Genomic DNA, 19,098 nt, shown 5'->3' with positions numbered 1-19,098 from the left:
GTGCAATAGTGCGATCCCGGCACACTGCAACCTCCGTCTCCCAGGTTCAAGTGATTCTTGTGCCTCAGCCTCCCAAGTAGCTGGGATTACAGGCATGCGCCACCATACCTGGTTAATTTTTATTTTTAGTAGAGACAGGGCTTTACCATGTTGGTCAGGCTGGTCTCGAACTCCTGACCTCAGGTGATACGCCTTGGCCTCCCAAAGTGCTGGGATTACAGGCGTGAGCTGCCACGCCCAGCAAGTTTTTTTTAAATACCATTTTTTTTGTTTTTCTGAACTGAACATTCAACTAAAGAACAAATTAAAGGGTAGTTTTCTCCTCTTCTGTTTCTTCTTTTTTGAAATAATAAGTTTTTCCAAAGCTAGTATTGTTTCTAGCAGCTATTCCAACCCAGTACATTATCATTGATCTGAAATGTGATTATTGGAATGCATAAACATTGACATATTTTGGAATGTATTAAAACTGAAATGGATAAAAATTAGTATATATGTTTATTTTGTTCTTATCTCCTTTGGTTGTATTTTTCTCTGCAGTATTAAACATTTGGAAGAGACTAAAGGTATGCAAAAATAATGTCTTATTTTCATTATGTGTGCTTCCATTTGACACATGGGAAATTAGATTAATTTCACTATTAAATAGTACTTTATACAAATCTTAATATGTTGATTTCTTCAATAGTTAATCATATTCTGCCTCATATTTCATGTTGTTTTTCTGATTATTTCAAACTAGATAACTTACCTGTTGAAGACCAACATTGCATTTAATGCATTAAGTTATAAATGGGCTAGCATATATGAAATGTAAGCATGTTTGCTTAAGTTGGATTGTAATACATCTTTCCTTTTTACTCCGTGTCCCCTGTAAATAACCTTTATCCTGATTATGTTTACTTAATTATTTATAGTAACCTACGGTTCTGATTTCTGCTCTCTTGTTGCTATTCCCTGGTTACTTCAGGTGACTCAAAACTTGGTCCTTTATAAAATTAAAGAACAAACCACTTTCTAAAAAGGGCTAATGACTGGTAGCTGGGTTTTCATTAAAGCTTAATTTTCCAAGGGGTTGTACTCCTAGCTGAGAGTTTTTGGTCTGCTTACTGGGGAAAAATCATATTATGCTAAACCCAGTTTTTATGATGTTTAAAATTATCCCTGTTACATGATTCAGTCATGTTTGAAGCATTTTATAAAAGGGGAGGTTGTCTTCTCAAACTCTTACTTTCAAATTCAAATTTTTGTGTAGTGAAAAAGTCAATTCCAGTTTGTTTCTCCCTGCATGTAGTCCTTTTATTCCTCTTATGCAGGGTATAAAACTGTAAGGCTCAAAAGATTTACTGGAGTATATTCTAACCAGTTAACACCTTTTTCAGGGGGCTTAGGTGGATGAGAGGAGGAGATAGGACCTATCTTTAGAAAAGACAGGCAAGGTGAGATGATAGAGCACCTCTGTCTTTTGGGAGAGGCCTTGGTAAGCGAATCATCTAAGTCACATTAAGGGAGTCCTGATGTTCTCCTTTCATAGGAACCAACTTCACAAGCATTTTTAAGTAAAAGATGTCAATTACAAAACATTTCTCGTGAAGCAAGTACTCAAAAATATACTGTTTAACCAGGTAGTGGCTGTGTATAATGCCTAGGACAGTAGGTATTCAATAAACTTGTGTCTTTTTATTTTTTTTTTATTGGAAATAGGGTCTCGCTCTGTCACCCAAGCTGGAGTGCAGTGGTGTGATCATGGCTCACTGTAGCCTTGACCTCCTCGGCTCAAGCAGTCCTCCTACCTCAGCTTCCCGAGTAGCTCGGACTATAGCTATGCACCATCCCACCCAGCTAATTTTTTTTTTTTTTTCTCCTTTGTAGATTCGGGGTTCTCACTGTGTTGCCCAGGCTGGTCTTGAATTCCTGGCCTCAAGCAGTCCTCCTGCTTCAGCCTCCCAGAGTGCTGGGATTACAGGCATGAGCCACTGTGCTTGGCCTCAAGAAATAATTGAATCAAAGAAAAAATATTCTTGGTATTATTACATGATTTAAAAAACAATTCAGATTGGTCTTTCCACATGAATTTTTACCATATCCTCAGGGGAGACACTTGCAGTAATAAAAGTAAGCCAGCTTACAATAACTCACTAGCAGTTTTATTGCTTAAATATTCAAACTACAATATTTTTTCCTGCAGTTATTTGAAATGTCTTTTTCTTTAAATGTTTATAAGCAGTCAGTAAATACTTTACCAACTTAACTTTTAAGTGCTTAGGTGACTTAGAATATAAGCCAAATATATCTATATACATATAAAATTAAGGAGAGAAATAGAAAAATACCTGGCAATCCTGCTCTCTTATTCAGTGTGATATTTTTAGTCATAGTTGTTATGAAAACACACTACAAAAGCAGTTTGATACAGGACTCCTTTCTATATCCAGATTTTATAGTCTGCAGTAATAGCTATTATTGGTCGGTTTTAAGAAAATATCCACTTGGGTCAAAATATGTATACCTGAACCATGTTAAAGAGCTGTGTTCCATTTAAGTTTCTCTTTTCAATACAGAATGGTTAGAGAACGAATGTTGCTTTTGGTCTAAGTATCAGATTCTTTTATTGAGCTATGGAATTTGCATATCTGTACATTTAGTAGGCATGGTTAGAACTCTTAAGATTTTAATCCACATTATCACCTCCTTCCTCAGTTTCTAAGGGCCATGATTATGAAGCCTCAGCAGTGTTAACAAAGTACACTGTAAATTGTAACCAGAAGGCAGCGGCTTTAAAGGAGTGCTTATTTGCCTAAATGGCTGTTGACATACTTAATATAATAGTTTTGTATCTGATTCTAGTATGCTAAAGCATTTCAGTATTATGAGAATACAATTTATACACTGGATCCCCTTGTACTTTTTCTTTCAATTGTCAAAATGTTACCATTATTGCTGGGATTCTAAGAAATCTCTACAAATGCCTCTGATGACATCAGAAACAATTGGTTCTAATCCTGTGAACTCTCTTGTGAAGAAAGCATGAGACTCCTTCGGTTTAGAAGCCATATCTTTCAGGTCATCCAGAGGTGCCCAAGCCACACCAACAGAGAAGATAGTGATTCCTACAATGAAAACATTTTAAAGTGAATTAAAAATCAGGTCTAGCTAATATATGGAATTATGTCTATATGTTTTCCATACACTGTTACATAGTTGCAGCGAAAACTGCTCACTAATTTCTGGACAGTTAAATCCCCTGAACAAATTAAGTTTTCACAGTCATTGTGACAAGAGTGGCAAAAGAGTGGTCCAAACCAGAAACTCTGCTATATCTGTAACTCACCACATTAACAGGTAAGTCATCACTGATAAATATTTGATAAAGTTCAATATCCATTAATGACAGAACACACCTATAAACTAGGAATAGAAGAAGACTTTTAACCTGATCCACAGTATCTTTTTTAAAATCCTACAGTAAATGCAGATGGTGAAAATTTTCCGTATGAGGTTGGCCTGCATCAAACCGTATACTGGAGTCAGAGTCACAATCCATTAAAGCAAGGAAGAATGGCACAAGAGATTGGATAAGTAAATAGTAAAAGTGTTCAAAGGTTGCAATGTTTGAGGAATGGTGACTAGTCCTCTGGTAATGACAAATTCTCTTCCATTTCAATCTTTATATTGGCAAACTGTCTAATAATCAGAAAATGTCAGCCTATAGTCCCAAAGCAAAACTAGTGATTAAAAAATAACCGCCCAAGAGGGATCTTATGAAACTGGAGTAATTTCTTCCAGTTTCATTGAGGTATTCTATATCCATTCACTTTAGTTACTAGAAGGCTTTTAGTACAACCGTACATTTAGGGTAATAATACATTAGTTGGATTCACCTCAAGCCTAATTGTAGAAGTTTTCATTTAATCTTTTTTTTTTTTTTTTGAGACAGGGTCTGGCTCTTTTGCTCATGCTGGAGTGCAATGGTACAATCAAGGCTCACTGCAGCCTCAACTTCCTGGGCTCAAACGATCCTCCTCAGCACCCCCATCCTCGAGTAGCTGGGACTACAGGCGCATGCCACCAAGCCCAGCTAATTAATTTTTAAATTTTTTTGTTGAGATGGGGTTTCACCATGTTGTTCAGGCTGGTCTTATCTTGAACTCCAGGGCTCAAACGATCCATCTGCCTCGGCCTCCCAAAGTGCTGGGATTACAGGCGTGAGCCACCACACCCGGCATCATTTAGCAGATTCTTAGTGTAGAGTACCATCTATCTAATGCTAGGTGCAATTTTCTATAACTTTTGGAGTTTCTGTAATAGTTTTCCTCTACAGATCTAAGGCTTCATCCCCCTTCTAGTGGTATACAGTGCTCAGAGTGGTAAATACCTAAGATACACAGCAGGTTTAGATGATGTAAAAGCTACTTGGAACAATTTCCAATTGCTCCAATCTCCTTTTCCTGACTCCCACTCCCTGGTAAAAAAAAAAAAAAAATAAATAATAATAATATTTTTTTCCTCCCCCTCAGTTTTCCTCACTTCTTTTCAGTTCTACATCTAGTTCAGATTGTTTAGCTCAAGCCCAGCATATAATTACAGTTAAAAAAAAAAAAAAAACAATCATGCCACTGTACTCCAGCCTGGGTGACAGAGCAAGACCCTGAAAATAAAAACTGTTGTGATCTACCCCTAAAATCCTACCCTATTTTCTGGCTTTTGCAACTTTCAATATCACTAAGGGATAATTTTCACGAAGCAATATTGGTGTAGTCCAGCCTCTTGAACTTTAATCAACCTAATCACTTTATAGCCTGAATACAATCCTGTTAACTATAAATTCAGTAAGCTAAGTATTAAGGAACATGATAGTAAACGGGTCTTTACTTCTTCACAGGTTAGTTGCTGATGTATAAAAAATACTTTTTATAAGCTAGATGTGGAACTTAAATTGCATGTGTTCCCTGTCTTAAGAATAGTCTTTCATCAGTATCTGTAAAAATGTGTAAGTACATTGGCAGAGGTACTAATGTGTAGAAAGGAAAAAGGTTATGTCATTAGGAATTAAGTAGGGAAAAGAGGTACAGAAGAGTATTTAAAAAAGCAAGTCCATTGATTGTTCCCTCCTGTCACTCAGTTACATCCTCAGAAAGGGAATCTTTCTTTTTGTTGGCCTATTTGATCTCTAACACATTACGTTAATGTCTTCAGGAACGAGGCCTGTGCCAAAAGTAATATTAAGGCTGGGGTGAGGAAGAAAGAAACCCTTCTTATACCCTTTTATAACACCAGAGTGTGTTTTTATTAAGGGGGGGGTGGAAAAGGAAAGTTTTTTTTTTTTTCTTTTTGAGAGAGTCTCACTCTGTCGCCCAGGCTGGAGTGCCATGGCACGATCTCGGCTCACTGCAACTTCTGCCTCCTGGGTTCAAGTGATTCTCGTGCCTCAGCCTCCTGAGTAGCTGGGATTACAGGTGTATGTTACCACACCCAGGTGATTTTTGTATTTTTAGTAGAGACTGGGTTTTACCATGATGGCCTGGCTGGTCTTGAACTCCTGACAGGTGATCCGCCCACCTCAGCCTCCCAAAGTGCTGGAATTATAGATGTGAGCCACTGTACCTGGCCAAGGAAATTTTGATGGGATAGGTAAAGTCTATGGGAGACCTTAGGAAACTCATGCCAGACAAAACTTGACTAAAATAAAAGGGTTGGGTATGGTGGCTTATGCCTGTAATCCCAGCACTTTGGGAGGCCGAGGTGTGAGGATTGCTTGAGCCCAGGAGTTTGAGACCAGCCTGGGCAACAAAGTGAGACCCCCGTCTATACAAAAAAAAAAAAAAAAATCAGCCAGGGGCAGTGGCATGTGCCTGTCGTCCTAGCTATTCAGAAGGCTGACACAGGAGGATTGCTTGAGCCCAATAATTGGAGGTTGTAGTGAGCTCTGATCATGCCACTGCACTCCAGCCTGGTGACAGAGCAATTACCTGTTTCATACACAAGAAAGTTAGGATAAATTACTGAATGGCAGATTCATGGTAGGTTATAAGCTGGCTATTTGGAGATACAGTCCAAGTTTGAGCTAAATATGAGCACCTGTAACATTTCCTTAACGTGACATGGTTCTCATGGCAATTCTCTCAACAATACAGTGGTTAAAAATGTGCACTCTGGAGCCAGAATGCCTGGGTTTGGATCTTGGCCTTGCCACTTACTAGATGTGTCATTTCCAGGAAGTTTGCTTCCTTATCTGTAGAATGAGATGAGTAGGGCTGCTTTGACAGTTAATATTGGGTAAAGCCACAGGTGTTTGTTTAATGAAATAAATGCTTAAATTTTTATTTACTCCTAAATTCACTGAACCATTTTTTCTGTTCCCTTCTCCTATAAAGAACAAGGACCTTACCTGCATCATGTGCAGCAGCTGCAGGGCCTTGGACATCATCATAGGACTGCCCATCTGTGACAATTACTAGGAAGTTCTTGTTGGGGCTCTCCCTTATAGGGCCAAACACATTTCTAACAGTAAAGGAAATGGCATCACCAGTAGCTGTTCCACCACTCATATAGCGGATGTTTCTGATAACAGCTAGGACATTCTCTTTGGTGCTATAGTCAGTGAAACTGAACTCCGTGCGCTGATCATAAGTAAACTGTACAGCAGCTATCTTGGCACCAATGTCCGAGATTTCAAAAGTCTTGGCTATGTTGGAAACAAATTCAAGCATGAGGCGGAAATTGCTATCTCCAACACTGCTGGAGCCATCAATTAGAAAGGCAATGTTCACTGAGTTATAACAGGTCTTGCTGCACATCATTTGTTCATGAGTGCACAGCTTCTGTACCAGAGGCTTTACATATTTTGTGGTGCCAAACCAGTTGGGCATGTGGTAAGAGAAGAAGCCATTATTCCGACAGACAGCCTAATGGGGGAGACACATAAAAGATATCCAAAAGGATCAAAAGTTGTTTCTTCTTAAAAACTGGAAAATCCTGAATGTTACAAGTTAATCTAGATAACAGGCAGTCAGCACTGCACTTAGAGGTCCAAAACGGAATACCCATCACTGTAACAGAAGATAACCCTCACCACTTTACCTTGTCAACAAATGTGACATCCTGAACCATCCCCAGTTCTTCAGGGATAGGCTTGGCCACAGAAACTATAAATACATTGACACCAAACTCTCTGGCCACAATGCCTGCTTCCTCGATGTCATCAGAAGGCCAACCATCAATAAATACCACCACCACTTTGGGGATCCCTTTTCTTACTCCAGCATCTACCGTGAAGAATTTCTGAGCAGTATGCTTCAAGGCTTTTCCTAAATTTGAGAAAGAAGCAAACAAGTAGCATTTACCACTGCTCAAACCACATTTCTGTTTCCCTGTAGCATTTGATGCTGCAAAGTTTAAGAATTATATATAGAACTGGCAGTGGGGCGGGGCACACAAAAAAAGAATTATATAGAACCCAGTTCTGTAACAGATGCATCAGCTGGGAAAGTTTAATTATCTACCAGGCCTATTTATCTTCACAAACCATATTAGTTCCCCCTCCACCTCCTAGAAGCCTCACATTTGTTTACCCCACATCAATTGCCAGTTAGAAACACAAAACTGTTCCCACTTCCGTGCATGTGCTCTCTATGTAGCCCTTTGGTGACTGATTAGTACCTCTAAGAAGTCTCTCTTCAGAGTCAACAGTAGTGCTACTCTACTCCCATTCTTTCTGCCACATCTGCATTCATTAGATAAGTCTGTTGATTTTCACTTCTTTTTAGCATTACAAAGAGATACTTCTCCAATGTTACATCTAGTCAATCCAACATATGAGAATTCTAAATCACCATGCTTTATATTTTTTAAAATAAGAAATATCAACACTTTGGTATACTTCCATTATAAATTGAAAATTTATCTCCGATGATCAAATGCAGACCTAGCCAAGATTTCAGTTCCAGGAAGATTTCACATCTGCTCGTATAAAATAGCATAATACTGTTTTACATGTCTGATCACTGATAACCCTCCTATATTACGTCCCAGTTATCAGAGTCTACTTACCTGTATTGGAATTACCTCCTCTGAAACCTACTTCCTTTATGGCAAACAAAACATCTTTGGCTGATGTAAAGTTTTTCAAGTAAAATTCTATTTTAGGATGTTCACTGAGTGGAAGAAAGAAAATGTTATTCAGGGAGAATTAAAAAGGTAAAATAAGCAACATTACATGCCTTAAAAAACAGTTTTAAAAACAGACAACACACAAGTTTCTTTCTTAATTCCATAGTACATAGTCAACTGAGGCATTGCATCCTTGAATTATTGGGGATATTTCAGAGGTGTAACAAAGTATTGCCATATTGAGGATTTATTATATTCTGGGTAATAAGCCAAAAGCATAACACAGGTATAACCTCATTTCATCATAGCTCTACAAGGTTGGAATTATCCCAATTATGTAAATGAAGAAACAGGCTCAGAGCATTTAGGGAGTTTGCCTGATGAAACACAGCTGCATTTTAAGTTCAAGTTGTCTGGCTGCAAAGTCCATGCCTAAATTATACGGAGAACTTGAAGTCGGGCTTGGCTCAGAGCCTCGGGTTTAACAGAAGTCCGCAGAGTTGGGCACCAGGTAGCTAAACTAAATTAGGAAGTGGCTGGGTATGAGACTAGGGTCTGTTCCAGTGTGGGACCCCAGAGGCTCTAAGTAGTGTGGATCTATTAACTCAGATCTCTCTGTTCAGGAGAAACAATTTCATTGATGTGACAGTCAACATTTTTTTAAAGGGACAAAGGTGAAATGAATTATAAAGTTACAATTTTGAGTTTTTCTTATAATGAGAATGACATTTGTGGATCTTAAAATTATGTGTATTTTAAGAGTTTTGAGATCTCATTTCCTATATTTAATATTAAAGGAATTTCAGCTCACTTTTATATAACTACTCTGTGTTCAGCAGAGACTTTTGAGTATAAACAACCAAAGCACAATCTGTTGTGTTTAGTTTCTAGATGAGTCAGTATTTCATAGTGCAAAATTTTAACATCTTAGCATTATCAGTAGCCATTTTATTCAAGATTTTGGGAGGGAGAAGTAGAACACTGACTGTATTTCTGCATACATACCTGATGGAATATTGGGTCATAAAATCAGATTTCATGGGTTGAAAACCTTTTCACTTGTGGTCACTTTTCAACTATCCAGATTACGACTTATGAAATTAGTCTCATTTTTGTATCCTTGATATATTCTGTCCTTTGACTTACATATAAACTGGACATGGTTTACCTATTCTAATGGTCTTTCTAAAACAGAAAAACTACAAACCAGGAAGTTACAAGCAGCTAGTCTTTGTATGAGTCTACAAGGTAATGAAGAATTCATCTTCAAAAAGAATTGGGTCAAAGTAGTCAGAAAAAAGTATAAGACAAAAAGTACTGCAGGGGAATTTGCCTCATGGGATGTTAAAATGTGCAATAAAACTGTGATAATTAAAGCAGCATAGAAAAAATATGTACGGATTAGCATATGAATCAAAGAAATAGACTTGTTCAAACTCAGGTATAAATGTGATACCATAAGTCAATGAAACAAGGAACCCATTTTTAAGGGTGAGAGACAAATGGTTAAATTATGTTAAAACAGTTAAATTTTCTTCTCACGCCAAAAAATTCTATCTAATCCAAGAGCAGAGCCACTTGTAAAAAATAACAAATGAAATGGAAATTAATATTTGTAATAGCACTGTTTATACAACCTTACACACTGCTGATAGTAGTTTAAACTACTACACCTTTCTAGGAAGCAATTTCGCTATTTATTTGTTTTTTTAGAGATGGGGTCTTGCTCTGTTGTCCAGGCTGGAGTGCAGTGGTGCCATCATAGCTCACTGCAGCTTTGAACTTCTGGGCTCGAGAGATCCTCACACCTCAGCCTCCTGAGCAGCTGGCACTACAGGCATGAGCCACTGTGCATGGCTCAATTTCACTATTTATACCAGAGGCTTTAAGTCAGAACCTCACTTTTAGAAATCTAACCTGATGAAATAATCAGAGATGGGCACAAAGATGATATAAGGATGTTCATCACAGTGTAGTGTGTAATGTAGTGAAAAAATAATAAAAAGAATGACTAAATAATCATGCAGAGGAATATTATGAAATATTTTTGATAAATATTTGTGATATGAGAAAATGCTAAAAATACTAAAGGATGAAAAAAACAGGATGCAGGGCATTTTTAATAGTCTGAGCTTTTAAAAAATAATACAGTCAAATATTTCCTTAAAATACTGAAGGGGCCAGGCGTGGTGGCTCACACCTGTAATCCTAGCACTTTGGGAGGCCGAGGCAGGTGGATCACCTGAGGTCAGGAGCTCGAGACCAGCCTAGCCAACATGGTGAAATTTTGTCTCTACTAAAAATACAAAAATTAGCCAGGCATAGTAATGCACACCTGTGATCCCAGCTACTCAGGAGGCTGAGGCAGGAGAATCGCTTAAATCCAGGAGGCGGAGGTTGTAGTGAGCAAAGATCGTGCCATTGCATTCCAGCCTCGGTGACAGAGCAAAACTCCGTCTCAAAAAAAAAAAAATTTTTTTATAGTGATTATCTCTAGGGCATATGATTTAGAGCATTTCTTTTTTTGTGCTCTATGTATTTTCAAGCTTTCTATAATGAGCATGTTCTATTTCTAAAAGCAATTAATAAATATATATTTATTTATTTTTATTTTTATTTTTTGAAACAGAGTCTTGTTCTGTCACCCAGGCTGGAGTGCAGTGGTGCGATCTCGGCTCACTGCAAGCTCCACCTCCTGGGTTGATGCCATTCTCCTGCCTCAGCCTCCCGCGTAGCTGGGACTACAGGCGCCTGCCACCACGCCTGGCTAATTTTTTTTGTATTTTTAGTAGAGACAGGGTTTCCCCGTGTTAGCCAGGATGGTCTCGATCTCCTGACTTCGTGATCCACCGGCCTTGGCCTCCCAAAGTGCTGGGATTACAGGCGTGAGCCACCGCACCTGGCCAGCAATTAATAAATATTTTTAAATGAATAAAATAGAAAGGTGGTGCTTCAGATCACCAACAAAGAGAATATGGAAAGAGCTAAAAAGAATAACAGAATAGGGAGGTGGAATAGACATATCACTGCGTCTTCCTTCAGAAAAGAGAAATTAGGAATGAGCAGAGTAGATAAGCAGAGGTGACTTGTGTAAGCAACAGGACTCTCCAGTCTACCTTCTCGTTCTTATATAGATAGCACACAGTTTTCTAAATTATTTTATTCCAAAAAGTAGGCACTCAGATCTACTCAGTCTGCCCAGGCAGTCTTAGATCCTGAACTTACAGTTTGGGAACCCAGTGTGTCCATAACTCAGATGTTTATACTGAACTGACATGTACCCACTAAAAGGACTGATCATTTGTCATCATTCAAGACTCATTCAAATCTCCTCTCATTTGATTTTTCTTTTCTTTTTTTTTTTTTTTTTTTTTGAGACGTAGTATCACTGTTGCCCAGGCTGGAGTGCAGTGGTGCAATCTCGGCTCACTGCAATCTCTGCCCACTGCAATCTCTGCCTCCTCGGTTCAAGTGATTCTCCTGCCTTAGCCTCCCAAGTAGCTAGGATTACAGGTGCATGCCACCACATCTGGCTAATTTTTGTATTTTTAGTAGAGACGGTGTTTCACATGTTGGCCAGACTGGTTTCGAACTCCTGACCTCAGGTGATCCACACACCCACTTGGCCTCCAAAGTGCTGGAATTACAGGCGTGAGCCACTGCGCCCGGCCTCATTTGATTTTGAATGTATCCAACACAAAGAAATGATCAATGTTTGAGGTGATGGATATGCTAATTACTCTGATTTGATCACTATACATTGTATGTATGAAAACATCACTATGTACCCCATAAGTATATATAATTATTATGTGTCAATTACAAAATAAATACATAATTTTTTTAAATCTCTCATTTTAACAAGGTTGGTACCTGGCTTGAACAAGGCCCACATGTGGTCCTTCTGTTCCAATTCCCAACATTAGAGCCACTTTTCCAACAAAATTCTTCTGTAAATTAAATCGGCGCTGCCCAATATTAAAGCTTCCATCAATCAGAAATGCAATGTCTGCTTTACAATCTGCGAACAACCAAACCAGTCCCCTCATTAGCAGTCTCAAGAGGAGGGAGGGAAAATGCTACCTTCCCAAATGGAGATCTTGATTCTTACCTTTATTGCCAGTTTTCTTCTCGGGTGTTTTCTTTAGTCGTTTACCTGAAATAAAAGATGCACTTGGCATTAACAAAAGGAAGACAGTTACATAGCAAGAAACCCACATGGGGAGAAGCTCATAACAACAGAGGGCCATTCTTGAAAGGACTTTTTAAAAAAAATTAATTGCCTCAGGATTTTCTGGACTAGGGAAAGCAATGACCCAACAAATAAACAAATCAGTATGTAGGCCTACATATTTGATATGCCTCTCATCCAGGACTTTGATACCCCAAACCCACAGGTGAGGCAGGATCTCAACATTAAATCCTAATGTTCTTAATATCTTTAACTTTAAAACTACCATAGTCATACAAAAGGGGATCCCTGGCTATTTCTTACAATAGACACACATTCCTTTTAGTCACATGACAGTGCAGTAATTAAAGGAATTTAATGAAGCAAATGGAACTAGAAGTTCATGGTACTTTGACCAGTTTTTAGGCGTGGTTTATCAAATCTGGGAGAAAATAGGGCTTTTAGAGAATTATTAGGCTGGGTGCAGTGGCTTATGCCTGTAATCTCTGAAATTTGGGAGGCTGAAGTGGGAGGACTGCATGAGGTCACGAGTTCAAAACCAGCCTGGGCATCATAGCTAGACCTCTGTCTCTAAAAAAAAAAATTGGCTGGGTGTGGTGGCATGTGCCTGTAGTACCACCTACTCAGGGGGCCAAGGTGAGAAGATTGCCTGAGCCTAGGAGTTTAAGGCTGCAGTGAGCTATGATTGCACCACTGTACTCCAGCCTGAGCAACAGAGTGAGACCCTGTCTTTAAAATACACACGTAATGAATGTTTCCATATGTAATATACCAATAAACTTAAGATATTTGCTTTGTTTCTCTTTAACATCAAATTTCTTTAAGAAAAGCTTCTACCAACAAATCGTTTATTCATAACTTCCAAATGCTGTGCCAGGCAACTAGGAGATAGGTTTCATAGTTCATACCTGTTGGTGGATGTGCTGTGGACACTGCTTGTCCTGTGGCCTCCTGTGTACTACTTTTGCCTTCTGTTAAAATAAAATAAGCTTATTTTTTTCCTTTTCCTTCTTTACCAAAGTATTATGAATCTAATTTAGAGCTCTCTACGATGACAAATGTAATAGGGTAATGGTGATTGTAGTTACAAACATCCTGCTGCATGCTAGCTTCAGAGAACCAAAATGCTTATCCATTATATCTTCAAAGGATCATAAAAAATGAATTTAGTAGTTTTTCAGTTCCTTGGTAAGTGTCCGGGCATTCTGACTGCAGATAATTCAAGTTTCTACTGCCATCATCTGCCAGTAAGATTGTCTTCTATTCACCCAAATTTGGCTTCAGTGGGTACTTGACCCCTCAGTCTAACGTACAGTTTACCTCTATAGGTCAACTTTAGTCTTGATCACAGGTTTTTCCATCAAGGTTAAAGAGGCTGAGCTAAAAAAAAGCAGAAAATTTTTGGGGGGTGGGAGAATATTACAGAATGAGAACAGTAATTATACCTACTAGTTACTGTGAAAGAAGCAGACCATCTAGAAAGCATTTGAGACTGGATGCCGTTGGCATCTACTGAGGAATAGTTTTCTCGACCAGGTAGGCTATAGACTCGTACAGGTCCCCCTGAGTTGCTGATTACTCCCCTGCAACACAAGAATAGCAGCTGAGACACTATCCACACTTTTTCAGGGCATCCCACTGACTTATAGTGCCATGTTGTATCTATTGCTTTGATTAATCGAGAAAATAGCTCATCAGGGAAGTCATCTAAAGATTCTGCTTTATTTATTTATTTATTTATTTATTTATTTATTTATTTATTTATTTATTTATTTATTTGATGGTGTCTCGCTCTGTTGCCCAGGATGGAGTGCAGTGGTGTGATCTCGGCTCACTGCAACCTCCACCTCCCGGATTCAAGTGAGTCTCCTGCCTCAGCCTCCCAAGTAGCTGGGATTACAGGCATGCACCACCACGCCTGGCTAATTTTTGTATTTTTAGTAGAGACAGGGTTTCACCATGTTGGCTAGGTCTCGAACTCCTGACCTCAAGTGATCCATCTGCCTCAGCCTCCCAAAATGGTGGGATTACAGGTGTGAGCCACCACTCCCAGCTGCCGCTAGCCTTTTAAAAACTTGCTTACACAAGAACAAAATTTGCCTGGAAAAAAATGGTTTTGTGCTGTTGAACTTCTTGTGTTGATAAGAACACATTTGTAATATCCCATTATCCACAACTTAGAAATTCAGAGCACCAAACAATTTTCCTAAGATACTCACTTTAGCTACATGCCCTTGGACTGAATTTTTTTAGAAGTATTATACTGGCTATTCTACTGCAGGATAGCATGGCACTTGCTAACAATAGTCACCTTGGGCAAGATACTTGACAACTCTCTGAGTTCAGTTTCTTCATCTGTAACTGGAGTAAAATTCTACCTACCTTGTAGAGTTGTAGTGGAAGTTAAAACAATAGCTGGCACATAGTAATAACTCAGTAATACATCACATGATTAGGAATGTTTTGGAATCATAGCAATCTAGCCATCAAGAGGTAATGCTATTTGCCTTTTGTCAGAAAGCTTTCCATGTGTATTTGGTGTTTCAAGTATATCCAGGAGAACCTTGAAAATATATCCATTTTCTGTGGCCACAATGGCACCAAAAGAAAGAATGCAGGGAGGAAAGGGATCCAGATGGCTAAAGCAGGAAAGGAAATAATCACGTTTGCATTTCTCTCCCACCCTGGTGTGTTTGGGCTTACCTGTGGACAGCAGCCCCACATATGCTCGATACAGACGCATATACTATGTTCCCATACACGGAGAATTCCTCAAGAGGGCAGCCCCCTGGGCAGAGGACATCTGCTTTCTCTTTCCTGATGTCCAAGCCTCTAGTAAAACATGTGATAGCAATGGGAGCTGAAAAAAAAGGAGATAATAGTGTAAGCATTCTTAGGACTTCTTGGGGCATAGTGGTGGGGAGACTACCGTGTGAGATTGAAGTTTTACTTCCCTAATTTCTACACTTCTAGTTATGAATATTGACTTTATATCGTTCCATACCAGTCCAGATTTTGGCAAGCCACAAGGTTGTTTTCCAATTTAATATAGTCCCCAGCCACTATAAAAGTCTAATGTGAAAGTTCTGGGTTTTTATTTTGTTTTTGTTTTTGAAATGGGGACTCGCCAAGTTGCCCAAGCTCGGCTCAAATTCCCGAGCTCAAGTGATCCATCTCCAACTCCCTAGTAGCTCGGATTACAGGTGTGCCACTGTGCCTGTCTTCTCAATTCTTAACCAGGTTGGAAATACATAATTGGAACTATATCTGAACTAGAAAATAAAAGTCATTTAATATTTATTAATTATATAAAAAATCTTGGCTGGGTGTGGTGACTCATGCCTATAATCCAAGCACTTTAGCAGGCCAAGACAAGAGGATTTGCTTGAATCCAGGAGCTCAAGACCAGCCTGGACAACATAGTGAGACCTCATCTCTTCTAAAAAAAAAAAAAATTTTTAAGTGGCCACACGTGGTGGTGCATGCCTGTACTCGCCGCTACTGGAGAGGCTGAGGTGGGAGGATTGCTTGAGCCCAGGAGTTCGAGCTTGCAATGATCTATGATTGCATCACTGCACTCTATCCTGGGTTACAGAATAAGATCTTGTCTCCAGAAGAAAAAAAATATTTTTTAAATCTCAACTTTGATGACACTGTGTACATAGTTGCTTGAGGTAGAGATAGTAAATCTGGATTGAGCCTTTGTGGAACATTTTCATAGACATGTGCATAAATCAAAGCCATCCTTTCCTTCATAGGACCATTTATCCTAGTTAGCCTACAAATGCAGATCCTTAAAATCACACATTAAGGAAGCCAACAAAAAGATGCTTAGATTCACAGAAAGTTATCTAACTCGATTGTTCATTTTATAGATGAGAAAATTAAAGCCTTGGGGTTAATTTGCCCAAACAACATTCTATAACTCCCGAAGGACAGAAAACAGAAAAGTGAATCCCTTCAGAATAGAGCATTTTTATCTTAATTGAACCTGATTATTTCTGCTCCAGATCTGTCCAAAGAGATTTATCAAGCAGCGGATGCATTTTTAGAAAGCACTGTTAATATTCTCAAGTTTTACACTGTCAACCTAACAAAGAATAAGTTTTTACTATAAATGATGCTAGGAAGAGACAAGCTCTTGGCAACAAGTAACAAGATAACATAATACAACATGTTAATTTGTGAATTTACTGTCGATACTAAATTGAGATTAATGTTATTAAATGCTATTTTTCAAACATGGGAAGTTGTAGTTATCCAAACCTTTCTAAAACATATATTAATTTTAAAAACCTTTTTTCCCAAGGCAGAGGAATACTTTCTGGCCATACTGTCCAACTGAGTACCTTGCCTGTGACAAGCACCCTCCTCTGTGCCCTTTGTGGTGACAGGTACCCTGGACTTTACATTCCATGGAAGAGAAGGAAGGATGCAGGCGCAATGCCCATTTCTTAGCTCTGAAACAGTCTAGAGAGCTGAGAGGTTAAAATCCTTACCCCTAAACAGCCTCACACCTATCATCAAACAGCCTTAATCCTTCCTCCCATTTTCCGCTGAGATGAGGGAGGCATCGGAATCCGGTGCCAAGACCGACTGCCTTTAGTTGCGAACACTGACTTTTGTTAAGTGGAGCAGGAGAAATACAGCCATGTGGGATACTTAACCCTCATTCCTACTTTCAAGGAAAACAAACGGTAGCTCTTAGGAAAGCGTTGCCTTTTACACTGTGGAAAATACACCCAACCACACACCCATACCCGGACCTCTACACATGGTACAAACTTTTAAAACTCTCTCGCTTGCAGAGTGAGACCGCGAGTGCTTCTGATTATAGGGGTTACACCTAGAATCATAGCTAGCGAGTCAAACAAGGTGGGACAACGACGTTCGCCTCCCTCTCTCTCGGCTACGGCAACCTGAAGTCGGGTCTGGGCGGCTTCTCCTCCACCCCCAAACGCAGCAGAGCCCAGGACTGGTGCGCTCCTCGGTGAGGCTCAAGGAGTCCTCCTTCCTCGACCTCCTGCTGCCGGCGCTCGGCGGGCCCGGGGTCTGGGGCTGTGGGTGGGCCTGGAGGAGGCGTTCTTCCTAGGGCTCTGGGAGAGCGTCCCCCCACTGGATCCCAGGGGCCCCCTACCATGGGAGAAACAGGTGAGCAAGAGCAGATCGGCTGCAGGGGTTAACGCGGGCGCGCCACGCGGCGGCTCCAACCTTCGCGCCTTCCTCCTCGGGCCGTCGGTCCGAGGCCCAGGGGGCTGGATTTGAGTCCCGCTTGTACCCGCTGGTGCTCAGCCCCTGCTACCGCCTGGACGCACCCCAGCTCCCCCACTCACCGGCTCCCTCGCTGCCCGCGGGCCCTGGCAGCAGCAGCAGACACACACCTGCGAAGAGAGAAGCGTGAGGGCTGGCTCCAGCCTCCACCCAGCGGAGCAAGGGGCCGGGGTCGTGAGGGGCGCGCACCCACCGAGGCCGAGAGCCGGGATCCAGGCTGCGGACATGGTGACTGATAGGCTGCACACACCTAGGAGAGAGGGAGAATGCGGACAAGACCAGGGTGCGGGAGGCCCCGCGTGTCACCTCCTCAGAGCCCCGCACCCTTCGGACCCCCGGGCGCGGCGCAGAGGAGAGAGGACACCGACGACCCGCTGCTCCAGGCCAGCGCCCCTCTAGGTCTAGAGGAGGCGCCTCGGCGGCAAATCGAGCCAAGCCCAGGATCGGTGTGCAACACCGCACCGCGGGGAGGCGGGGGCGCCAAAACGAAGACAGGCTGGGAGCGACAAGGAAACAGGACAGTGGCGTCAGGGATCCCTCGCACCCGCGCCCGCCGCCCGAGGCTCCGCACCTGCTGGAGATCCACTCGGCTGCGCCCGAGTGCGGAAGGCAAGGCCCCCGCGGCCGCTATAAAGGCTGGGCCGCGCGCATGAGCACTGTGCGGGGGGCGCGGGAGCCGGTCCCCCGGGGCCCGGCGGCGACCTTCCAGCTCCGCCTTCGCCCCCTGCCGGCCCCGGGGTGAGGCCGGCGCGGAGGCGCCTCCTCCAGCAGCGCGGGCTCGGCCACCTGGACGCGGAGCCGGTCCCTAGAGGGGGCACGAAGGTCCCCGCGCCGGCATCTCAACGAGTGTGGAGGGCCGGCGGCCCCGACGGCGGCAGCAGCGGCCTCGCCAGCCCTGCTCTGCCGGGACCAGGGCTACTGAGGCAGCGGCGGCCGCTACCCGCCCCACCCAGCGAGGCCTGGAGCTTCTGAGAGCTGCCAGGTCCACGCGGCCTGAGAACCGAACTTCCCAACTTGGTGCTCTCGTGGAAACAGAGTTCCTACTTCTGAAATAAAACCACCCTAGGTTTGGTAAACTCATGCCGCGTTTTCGTTAGAAACCCTGTCAACTGACTGCTATCTCGTTGGACCTTAGAGATTCGGCCTTGCGCCTTCGTTTCTGCTGGAGTCCTACTTTCCCCAGTGGTTCCGTTTGTGCTCCTGCCTAGAGCCACACGTGTGAGGTGGCCCAGACCCCAGCAGCCGGTACCTTTGCTTCTTTCCCACCTCAGGAAGAGTTTATGGCTGATTGCCTTTCCAAATTCCCAGACTCGGTGTCTTGTGACTGCACAGAATCTCAGATTTGATAATGTGTTCTCCTTCTCCCCGCACCATCCTGCTAACGTTTTACAAATGGAAATGGAGAAGGAGCAGAATTCTTGAGGAGTGTTAGTGACAGGCGACCTGCATGGCAGCGGAAGAACCAGACCCAGGCCCAGACGCTAACCTTCCTGGTACAATAGAAACTTTTTCAAATAGCCTTATTT

At 41.6% G+C, this 19,098-nt stretch overlaps 1 protein-coding gene and 1 long non-coding RNA gene across 2 annotated transcripts; one reads left to right on the top strand and one right to left on the bottom strand.

The window, feature by feature from the left end:
• Nucleotides 1-2,125: 2,125 nt before the first annotated feature.
• COCH (cochlin) lies at nucleotides 2,126-18,176 on the bottom strand. Its single transcript, XM_032180179.2, has 11 exons — nucleotides 17,766-18,176; nucleotides 17,635-17,682; nucleotides 15,005-15,161; nucleotides 13,751-13,884; nucleotides 13,210-13,272; nucleotides 12,221-12,265; nucleotides 11,983-12,130; nucleotides 8,050-8,153; nucleotides 7,081-7,307; nucleotides 6,389-6,905; nucleotides 2,126-3,110 (listed from the first exon to the last, which is right to left on the bottom strand). The coding sequence occupies exons 1-11, from the start codon at nucleotides 17,797-17,799 to the stop codon at nucleotides 2,935-2,937; spliced, it is 1,653 nt and encodes a 550-aa protein (XP_032036070.1). The 5' UTR covers nucleotides 17,800-18,176; the 3' UTR covers nucleotides 2,126-2,934.
• Nucleotides 2,918-16,550, top strand: LOC116484996 (uncharacterized). Its single transcript, XR_004252720.1, has 5 exons — nucleotides 2,918-3,342; nucleotides 3,467-3,579; nucleotides 6,375-7,288; nucleotides 8,032-8,196; nucleotides 16,177-16,550. It is a non-coding gene; the product is annotated as an uncharacterized LOC116484996 (long non-coding RNA).
• Nucleotides 18,177-19,098: the final 922 nt, after the last annotated feature.

Source organism: Hylobates moloch, unplaced genomic scaffold (assembly GCF_009828535.3).
Source record: "Hylobates moloch isolate HMO894 unplaced genomic scaffold, HMol_V3 SCAFFOLD_16, whole genome shotgun sequence".
NCBI lineage: Eukaryota > Metazoa > Chordata > Mammalia > Primates > Hylobatidae > Hylobates > Hylobates moloch.
The sequence above is the reverse complement of the archived record's forward strand: the minus strand, read 5'-3'. Positions and strand labels throughout refer to the sequence as shown.